At 40.4% G+C, this 10574-nt stretch overlaps 1 protein-coding gene across 1 annotated transcript; it reads left to right on the top strand.

The window, feature by feature from the left end:
• Nucleotides 1-575: 575 nt before the first annotated feature.
• LOC149571943 (uncharacterized) lies at nucleotides 576-4553 on the top strand. The gene is made up of 4 exons (XM_089815751.1): nucleotides 576-770; nucleotides 921-2228; nucleotides 2475-3745; nucleotides 4043-4553. Exons 1-4 carry the CDS (start codon nucleotides 576-578, stop codon nucleotides 4551-4553), a joined length of 3285 nt encoding a protein of 1094 aa, XP_089671877.1.
• Nucleotides 4554-10574: the final 6021 nt, after the last annotated feature.

Raw genomic sequence — 10574 nt, 5'->3', positions numbered from 1 at the left:
CAAAATCCGGTGAACAATAAAGAAAAGGTGAAGAAGGAAGAGATTACTCAAACAATAGATTTCGGAGTGAAGCCAAAGCAAGCACATAAGACACCTGTGGTATATTATCAAGGGAAAGAGGAACCAGCCCCATTCTTGTTGTCAATAAGGATGTTCGGGAAGTTGCTTCACAATTGTTTGATAGATTCAGGAGCATCAAGCAACGTCATGCCTTTGAACATTTGCAGAAGGTTAGGAATCACGCCTTTGGACTCCAACATAAGAGTTACTCAATTGGATAAAACGAAAGTGCCAGTGGTAGGAGAATTACACAATATACATATGCAGTTGGCATCTGATCCGAGGATGGAAAACATGGTAGACATTTCAGTAGTTGATGTAGCCGATACCTAGGGATTGATCCTAGGGAGAGATTGGGCTAGAAAATTGAATGGATATATGGCTACTGACTTCTCCCACATGTGGCTCCCATGGAAAGGTTTGGCGAATCAAATTAGAATTGATAGCACCCCAAGGTTGAGATTGACAGTGACCGAAAATGGGAGTCAAATGAAATATTGTTTGTGGAGACAAATATGAGCACCTACAGACCAAAGAAAGTAGAAGTATTGACAATGAATATCATAAGCAAAGGAAGGGATTCCACTGAGATCCTGATTGAGTCAGATCCAGATGCTTCGTCCGATGAGGGTGAAGGCATGTTTGAAAATTTCAAGAATTTCGTGACTAGGACCGTGCAACAAGGAATGGAGTTGGGTAACCGAACACCAGTAAGAGACTTATTATTACCCAATTGGTGCAGAATTCACAATGCATTCCACTCGGAGTTATCTTGCTCTCTGTGTACAGTAGCCTTAGAACAAGTGGAAAAGAGAATACCAAGGGCTCTAAAACGAGAAGATCAACATGGTAAATAGAAGGTTGAGATTCAACAAGGAGAGAAGGTTGAGATTCAACAAGTTGATGAAGCAGAAAGCAACATGATGGGTGAAACAAAGAACCAAATTACACCACCCAGTGCGGAAATAAAAGAAGATGATGAAATAGACGAGTCGGAGAGTCTCCAAAAGGAGAAGCATCTAGAAAGAAATGGAGTATGGACTCTAAGATTCGATGGTTCCAGAACCAAACAAGGAGCTGGAGCCGGATTTGAGTTAGTCAGCCCAACAGGGACAAAATATTTAGAGGCACATAGATTGCAATTCTCATGCACTAACAATGTGGCAGAATATGAAGCTTTGATTTTAGGATTGTTATGCGCTATCAAGAAAGGTGCCAAAATACTACATGTTCTTGGGGACTCATATTTGATAATTGAACAGATAAAACAGAAGTTCGCCTGCTATGACAAGAGATTGAAGAGATATAGAAACAGGGTTTGGGATTTGATAGAGGACTTCGATGCCTTCAATATCAAGTTTAGCTATAGAGCGAACAATCAGGTGGCAAATGCCCTCACACAGACTGCAAGCTCGCTGGCACCAATTAAGTTGGATGGTTTGAAGAAATTCAGAGTTGAGTTGGCATCGGTTCCATCAGTACCAGACAATGTCAAGAATTTCCAAGTGTTTGAAGATGATAGACATATCCTCAAATTCTTGACCAATTCAGATGTTTTCACAACGCAAATCATAGATGGTGAAGTGGATGAAGAAGCAGAGATTGATGCAGAAGGAATTATGAGCTTAAAAGAAAATACTATTCCAAAGGGGATTATTGAGTTAGAAAGGATATTTGACATGGACCAGTTCCACAAAATGCAGTATCAACCCACAAGGGGCGATGAGTGTGAAAAGGTTAATTTGGGGACAGAAGATTGTCCCAAAATAGTTCACATTGGGAAAGTTTGCACACCTAAGGAGAAGGCAGATATATTGAGTTTGATGAAGGAATTCCCAGATGTAATTGCTTGGGGATATGGAGATTTGAAAACATATGATCCTTCTATCATCACACATACAATTCCACTAAAGGAAGGGAGTAAGCCATTCAGGCAGCGGCAGAGGCCAGTCAATCCTTTGTTAGAACCATTGATATATCAAGAAGTAAAGAAGTTGCTATATGCGCGGATCATTTTCCCAGTGAGACATTCAATGTGGGTCGCCAATCTTGTCCCAGTAAGGAAGAAGAACGGAGAGATAAGACTATGTGTAGATTTCAGAAATTTGAACAGAGCCTCAGAAAAAGACAATTATCCATTGCCATCACTAGACGAGGTTTTGCAAATTGTAAATGGAGCCCAAATGATGTCATTTATGGATGGATACTCGGGATACAATCAAGTGATAGTCGAAGAAGAAGATAGGTTAAAAACGGCTTTCACCACGAAGTGGGGAACATTTGCATACAGAAGGATGCCTTTTGGCTTGATCAATGCAGGCGCAACATTTCAAAGAGCCATGGATTATGCTTTCAAGGACTTAAAAGACAAGTGCATTATAATCTACATGGATGACATAACCATATTTTCAAAGAACAGAGAAGATCACATTCTGGATTTGAGGAAAGTTTTCAGGAAATGTAGTAGGTATGGAATTTCTCTGAACCCGAAGAAATGTAAGTTTGGAGTCACCGAGGGTAAATTGCTAGGGCATATAATTTCAGAAAGAGGTATCATGATAGATCCAGAGAGGGTGGAAGCAATTTCCAAACTTGGCATGCCAGGAAGTAAGAAGGAGCTCAAATCGTTCTTTGGAAAGATCAACTTTGTGAGAAAGTTCATATCTTCATTTGCTGAGATCGTGAAGCCAATGAATGACATGTTGAAAAAGGATGCAAAAGTGGATTGGACTCCAGTAGCTAAGAAGGCATTTGAAGAGATAAAACATACTATCATCAATGCACCAGTTCTAGTGAGTCCAGATTATGAGAGGCCATTCAATATATATTCTTTCACCTCTGATCATGCATGCGCGGCTATTTTAACACAGAAGAATGAAGAAGATGAAGAGCACCCGATAGCCTTCATGAGTGCACCTTTCAGAGAAGCTGAATTGAATTATCCAAATGTGGAGAAGCAAGCTTATGCCTTGGTGAAGGTAATGAAGAAATTCAGGCACTACATCTTGAGAAGTAAAGTACGTGCAATTGTACCTGATATAGCAGTGAAGACGCTACTGATGCAGAGTGAGCTTGGAGAAAGAAGAGGCAAGTGGGTTGCCACTATCCAAGAATATGACATAGAAATCCTACCAATGAAATTGGTTAGAGGACAACAATTGGCACAGACCATGGCATCAGAGGGGCCTGGACTTGTGCAACAAGTTTATGAATTGGAGGATGTACATCCCGATGAATGGTACCAGGACATAACCAACTATTTGTTAAATCATCGGTGCCCTTCACATTTGAATCCAGTACAGAAGCGAGCATTGAGATTCAAGAGCAGAAGATATATGTTACAAGGAGCAGTACTATACAAGCAAAATCATGAAGGGATATATTTGAGATGTGTCGGAAAGGAAGAAGCCAGAAATATTTTGGAACATTTTCATGATAAATGGGGAACAGGACACGGATCAGACTTGGCCACAGCACATTGGATACTAAGAGCAGGATATTATTGGCCAACTTTGTTCAAGGATACTCACGAGCACGTAAAGATTTGTCATGTTTTCCAAACTTCGGCAAAACGACAAAGGAATCCGGCAATGCCTCTGCGGCCAATCATCGAGGTGAGACCTTTCGCGATGTGGGGACTTGACTTCATCGGTCCTATCAATCCACCTTCCTCAGCACAACACAGGTATATTCTAACCGCAACTGACTACTATACTCGGTGGTCAGAAGCACAAGCCTTCTAGAATTGCACTGCTGAGATTGTTATCAAATTTTTAGAGGAAAGAATCACTACCAGGTTTGGGTGTCCTTCTGCTTTTGTTTGTGATAATGGTTCTGCTTTCACTTCTTTGAAATTTCATACATGGGCATTTGATCACGGGATTATTTTAAAATTTTCATCAGGTTACTATCCCCAGGGAAATGGCCTAGCAGAATCCACAAACAAGAACCTTTTGACTGTGATTGGAAAACTTTTAGACAGGAACCCAAAAGATTGGCACACACAACTGAGATACGCTTTGTGGGCAGATAGAACAAGAGTTAAAGAGTCCATAGGGATCACTCCTTTTCATATGGTTTATGGACAAGGCCCTGTATTCCCAATTCAATTGAAAATTCCAACTTTAAGGTTCATACAGGAATACTATGATGAGAACGAAGACAGAGTCCAAGTCAGGTTGACTCAACTGATGCAGTTAGATGAGAAAAGAGACGAAGCCCTGGAAAAATTTGCAAAACATCAAGGGGTAGTAAAACGTTGGTTTGACAGAAAAGCACAAAACAAGGCCTTCAGGATTTATGACTTGGTCTTATATTGGGACAAAGCCTATGAAAAGAAAGGACAACATAATAAATTCGACAAACTTTGGAAAGGTCCTTTCCAGATTGCTGAGATCATTGGAGATAATGCATTTAGACTCAAGACACTCACTGGAGGAGATGTCCCATTGCCCGTCAATGGGCAATTCCTCAAGCATTATTTCCAAGCCTAGGACTCTGTCCGGAGCCCTTTGTACATAGTTAGTTTAGGTTTGCTTTCAGTTGTTAGTTTAGGTTTTCTTTCAGTTCTTTAGAATAGAGTTTGTCTTGGACCATTTGGCCCAAGGGTTAAAGTAGTTTCCCTTTCAATTGTTTAGAGTAGTTTTCTTTTAGTTGCTTAGTTTAGGTGTTTTGAGGGAGCTTGAATTTGATTTGCATCAAGTCATTTGACTTGAGATCTTTTTGCTTCCCTCAGTCGGAGAGTAGTTTTGGTTTTGGACCTTTGCAAGTGCAAAGGAGGGTTCTATGTTATCACTCATGGGCGAGGTGTGTAGATTTTATATTTTTTTGGGACAAAACGGAGTCTGTCTTGTTCATTTCTCGAATGCATTTAACAAGGTTCAGAGATTAAAGAATGTGTTTAGTCGTTGGTCTATGGTAGGACTTGTACTAAATTTGGGTTAGACTCTATAGAGGTTCTTAAGTTATCTTTTGACATGGTTACAACATTCTACTCACACTTAATTGCTCTGAGTTCTTGGTGTTTTAAAGTGAAGTTGGACTTAGTAAAAATCATACACCTGCTTCAGTGCCACTGTGGTCTTCCAAACCCTCCGCAAGCTTCATTGCCTGCAAACCAAACAAAAGATTGAAAAGAGAGAAGAAAAAGAGAAAATATCAGGAGAAAAGAGAAAAGGCAATATTAAAGTGAAAATAAAGATAAAATTTGGTTAAAGGGTGTGCAGTCATCTCTGTCGGTGCTATAAAGATAATCACTAAAGGCAGAACCGTGATTGTGGTGCCACAGCGATAACTCCGTCGGGGCTATAGACGCCTGACTGGTAGCGGAGCTCTATCCGGGTTGCTTTTGAAGTAAGGATATTTATAATAGCTAAGTTTAATGGATCTGAGAGACTATCAACTTCTTGTCGAGCGGGGAATAAACCATTTGCACACACGTGAGTAACTTATGGTCAGAGTGCTTAGGTTCAACTTGAGAGTCCTTTCCCTTGTTGAGTGCTCGTCCTTAAGTGATTTGCGGATAGGCCATCCTGAGATTTTGTTCTAAGTTACTTGTTTCTCGAAATGTTCAGGAACATTTCACCCGTGGAGTCGTCAGATGTTGTGAGGTTTTCACACATCGCCCCAAATTCTTGGGGACCCCCTTTTTAATCGCCTTTAGGGCCAGTGGAGAAGGTTAGATGTATTTTTGACCCGGTTTCAACTTGATTTTCCAGAGCTATCAGTTCTATCCTTAGGCCGAATAAGTTCAAAATTGATTTCAACTTGGCAGGATAAGATTGTGAATTTTGTACTTAGACGACTTCTTTTGAAAATTTGGATTTAATTGTAAATTTGAATGATTTTCAAATAAGGAAATTTTTCGTTAGACTTAGGTTCTTGGAAAATCTTATTTTTTTTGGTGAAATAAAATTTAATTTTGTAAGATGAGGTTAAATTGCAAAATCGATTTTTACTCTAGAGGCAATTTTATTTTTTGTCATAAAATTTTAATTATTTAGCAAAATCGATTTAGAGGAAAATTGCAAAAATTGGCTTTAATAGATTAAATTTGCCTTGAAAGCTTTTGGTATTTAATGAAATTGGTAAATTAATATTAAGAAATGGCTTTTGGTTAGCCAAAATTCAACTTCAAGGATGTATTAATTAGCAAACCCTCATTAAATAAAATTTTTTTGCATCCCCAAGGCACCATTTAATTTCGTTTTGCAATTTGTGGTTAATTAGTAAATTAAAAGTGCAGTTTTCATTTTAGAAAATTAAAATTTTGGCAAAGTATTTAAAGTGGGCCACTAACTTAGCTTTAATTTTGGTTTTTTTGTCCTCTATAGGACCAAGTCGGCCAGCCTGGGAGGAAGGTGAAAGCTGCTATAAAGGGAGTCCCCTCCCATTTCATTTTCATCAATTCATTTGCTCCTCATGCTTGGGTGAATTTGAAGCAAGGGCAGATTTCCAGACTTGGGCGAAATTGGTGGAAGGCAGTTTTTTGGCGATTTTTGGGCAATTTCTCCATTGCCATTGTTGGGCGATTTGTCTAAGGGCCAGATTTTTTGTGTTTTTGGGAATTTTTGCTCCACTTGGTGGGCTGCGATTTGTGCCCTAGGTGGCAGATTTTACAGATTTTGCTCCTTCTTTGCTTGGGCGAATTTTGTGGAAGGGCAGATTTTTTTCATGCTTGGGCGAATTTTGTGGGAGTCGAATTTTGTGGAAGACAAAATTTTGATTTTCTAGAGGGGCTGCAATTTTTATATCAGATTTGGGCAATTTTGTTGGGAGAAGAGATACATATGAAAGTTTGATTTTTGCATAGAAGGCAAGTGTTGGATAAGCTTAGAGGCTTTGTTTTCTAATTTGCAAAGGGATTTGTAATTCTTTGATGTCATATCCCGGGTTCCGAAAAGTTGCTGTAAGATTATTAGTTAAGGTGAAAGTCATCATCTAGAGTTGCAAGGAGTGCTTAAGCTGACATCCATTCTTTCGCTCTTTTCTAAGAATTGCACTACTTGGTTCTTCTTGCCTTTTGGTCCACCACTCTACCATCCCGTAATAGGGCGACGAGCATGGAGGATGATAGTGCAAGTAAGAATCCCAAGAGGGCAAACGCTAAGAAAGACAAAGAGGATATGACGCCCAAAACTTCCTTCTTCTCGAAAATGAAGAAAATAACCGATACTAATATCGCTACAATGGACATGATACGGATGAGGGACAGACTAAAGGAAGGACAATCCCCCTTGGCAAAGAGGATATACAAGAGCGGAATTGTACATGCAACAGCTTTTCCTCCTACTTTGCCTTGTCCGAAATTGATTATGGAGTGTGCATCCAGATTTGATCTAGACAGTAAATCCATCATTTTTTGCGAAGGGAAGAGAGTGTTGGCCAACATTGGCGAACAAGCAATTGAAGAGACATTTAATATTCCCTAGAGCAAGGGCATGACAGTTGTAATGGTGGATCAGGCGGCCAAATCATTTCAAGGTAACCAAGAGGCCTACTTCTCACATCTAAAGCGGAATTGGATACACGAAGGAAGGAAAGGAGTTAACAAATCAACAAGGCTTACAGTGGCAGATTTCAAGCCGGAATATGGCGATCTCATTGTTCTTCTCAGCCGGATCATGGGCCTAGCTCAAGCTATGCAATTCGAAAACTGGATGTACTTCTTCATTGATGAAATTGAAAAGGGAAAAGGAAAATTTGATTGGGCTAGGATCATAAGTGAAAATTTAGAGTTGCAACTTAGAACAGTTCAAAACCAAAGGCAATTCTACATGGGATCCTATCTGTTTTACTTAATTGCTAGATTGTATGAGAGTCCGGGACTTAGGGCCTTAGGAGAGATTGGTAATGGGCCGGGGCAATATTTGGTGCATGAATGCTATCCACAGCTTCATTTGCACAATAACAAGGATTACAAGATGTTTTGCGATGCATTCGCCATGAAGACAGTAAGGGTATTACAAGGGGCGCTTGCTAAGAGACTTTCATTGGAAGCAGAAGCAAGGATTAAGAAGTTTGGGAGTTGGTTCATCCAATTCCCGCAATTCACATACATTAGAGTGGCAGGAAGTACAGTTTGTCCCAAGAGGCTTCCAAGATACCCGCCCGACAAGGTAGTTTTGATGGAATTGGCTAGGCAGCTTGAGCACTATGATAGAGTAATGAGGAATGAGGGGAAAACAGGCGTTTCCTTCTCAATTATAATTGGCAATGATAGTTGCCCAAATCGGGCTGCCTTTGAGGCTGCGGAAAAGGAATTGGAGTGTTATCATCTAGGATGGTACAGAGCAAGGCAAGGATTCGACCCTGTTGGTCTTATCAAGGCATCTCATGAAAGCGAATTTAAGCATGTTCCCACTATAGAGGACTTTTGGACTAATAGAAAAGGATGATAGCGAGAACCAAAAACAGATGGCAAATACGGTGGCAAGGGTAATCAGAAGCCACAGTGATGGTCACCGAAGGGTTCAGATTGCTATACCAATAGTCAATAAGGCAGCGGATGAGATTGCAGCCCAGGAGTACGAAAGAGTAGAACATAATTTGGGAAGAAATATAGATGATATGGAATGTGAGGAGGTTCAGGAAGGCATAGCATCAATCAGAGAAAGATTGAGGAAGGCAAACGAAAAGATAGTAAAGTTGGAGGCCGAAAACAAATATTGGAGAGATTGCCAGCCAATCCAACAGTTGCATCAGGCAGCCCTTCCTCAAGACAGTGGGAGCAATTCAGAAGAGGTATCAGCTCAGTTACATGAAGTAAGGGGTTGGATCTATGATATAATCCAAGATGGGCGAAATTTCTTGCCCTCCTTCATCTCAACATTCCAGTCATTGGTGACTGTTAGAAACAAATTCAGATTATTTGAAGAGGAATGGAAGAATTTTCTTCCCATCAAGGATTTGGTTATTCCTAGGCTGCAAGCATTCATTAGGCTACCGGAGGCATATTTGGAAAGAGCCCGATTGGTTGATGAGAGAGGATTGAGCATAGTTGAATCTTGGTATGTCGCATTGACTACCAGATTCAGAACACTTGAAGAAATTCATGATGAGATTGCACAACACGGCCCAAGCGTCGACACTTCCATTTCGACCATGATGAGCAACGTTGGGGTGGCGCTTGATTTTGAGGGTATTAGAGAGGAGGATGTCAGTGAGACAGGATTTGGATCGAGATTGGATGAGTTAGGAAAGGCTGTCGTCAAAAGGAAACATCTGAACACCCTTTCCTCACTCAATGCTTTTATTGGGTTTGCAAAGGAATATGAGAAGGATCACGAAAGGATACTACAAGTAGCAAACAACGTGGCAAAGTCAGCAGAACTCCGAGCGAAGCACACACCTTGTCCTCCTATGGAAGAAGTTAACGAAAGGCTAGCTAAGTTCATTGCCTTAGCTAAAAGAACAAAAGAAAAAGGAAGAATTATATTAGAAGATCATCTTATGTAAGTCCAAGTGGCAACTTTCTCTTTCTTCTAGAATAGGACAAGTGTTTGTTTCTGATTGGCCACCATTTTGGTGCCTTCTCATTGGTTGCCACTTTTGCACTTTTTTCATTGGTCCATTGATGAGGTGGCATCTTCTCATTGGCCGATGGGGTGGCAACCCTAATTAGGGTTTTTGGATCCAATCTGGATCGTCGATCTTGTTTTGATCTCTACCGTCCATTGTATTTTGGACCTCTATATAAGGCCATTGGCTCTCATTTGTCAAGGGGGAGGGGGTTGTAGAAATTGTTGCGAAAATAATACCAAAGTGCTCTCTCTTTCATTGCATGTTGACTAAGAACATTGGGTGTTATTGCATGTTTTCTACTTCCACATAGTTAAATTTTCTTTTCAAGTTGAAGCAATTTCATTTCAAGTTGTTAGAGTAAGAGTAAAATAAAATGGATAGTTGCATGGTAGCTTCGGTAGATGTTTGATAGGGGTCAACACTAGGCCACTAGCATCCTAGCGGTTGGTTGGGAGGCTTTGTGTGGTGATCTAGTTTACTTTCCTTTGAAGCGTTGCATCTATGGAGGTAGGGCCGCTGGTTAGCCTTCATTAGATTCGATCCCCGTCCATCTGCTGACCTTCCATTCTTAGGAGTAGGAGTAGTTGAGTAGCCAAATTTCATGATTAGAAGAGGTTAGTTAGAGAAGTAAACCAAAACATCGGCATTCTCACCTTCCATCGCCATTCACCCTACATTGCCATCATCGCGCCATCAACATCATCTAGCATTCACACCGAACCACCATCTCCATTTTATCACCAAGATCCAAATTTTTCTCAAACAAGAAAACGTAAGGCCGCCTACGTGATTACCAGCAAATCACATTGATAAAACTGAGCGAGTATCCAACGGTGTAAGGAACATTGGAGTTATACTCATGTCCCATGAGAGATAACTTTTCAAGAGAGGAATTGTGTATTTGATATTCTGTATCGAGCATCCAATTACTAATATGTTATGTAGTGACACAAAACTCGCATCAACAGTATCCCAAGAGATGGATCCAATAG

Source organism: Cupressus sempervirens, chromosome 2 (assembly GCF_028749045.1).
Source record: "Cupressus sempervirens isolate cs-2001-9-10 chromosome 2, ASM2874904v1, whole genome shotgun sequence".
NCBI classification, from domain to species: domain Eukaryota; kingdom Viridiplantae; phylum Streptophyta; class Pinopsida; order Cupressales; family Cupressaceae; genus Cupressus; species Cupressus sempervirens.
The sequence above is the reverse complement of the archived record's forward strand: the minus strand, read 5'-3'. Positions and strand labels throughout refer to the sequence as shown.

Coding starts and splice junctions, on each gene's coding strand:
- LOC149571943 (XM_089815751.1), top strand. CDS start 576: ATGAGCACCTACAGACCAAAGAAAGTAGAAGTATTGACAATGAATATC. Junction 771..920: donor AGTTGGGTAACCGAACACCA/GTAAGAGACTTA, acceptor GGTAAATAGAAG/GTTGAGATTCAACAAGGAGA. Junction 3,746..4,042: donor CCTTCCTCAGCACAACACAG/GTATATTCTAAC, acceptor ACTTTTAGACAG/GAACCCAAAAGATTGGCACA.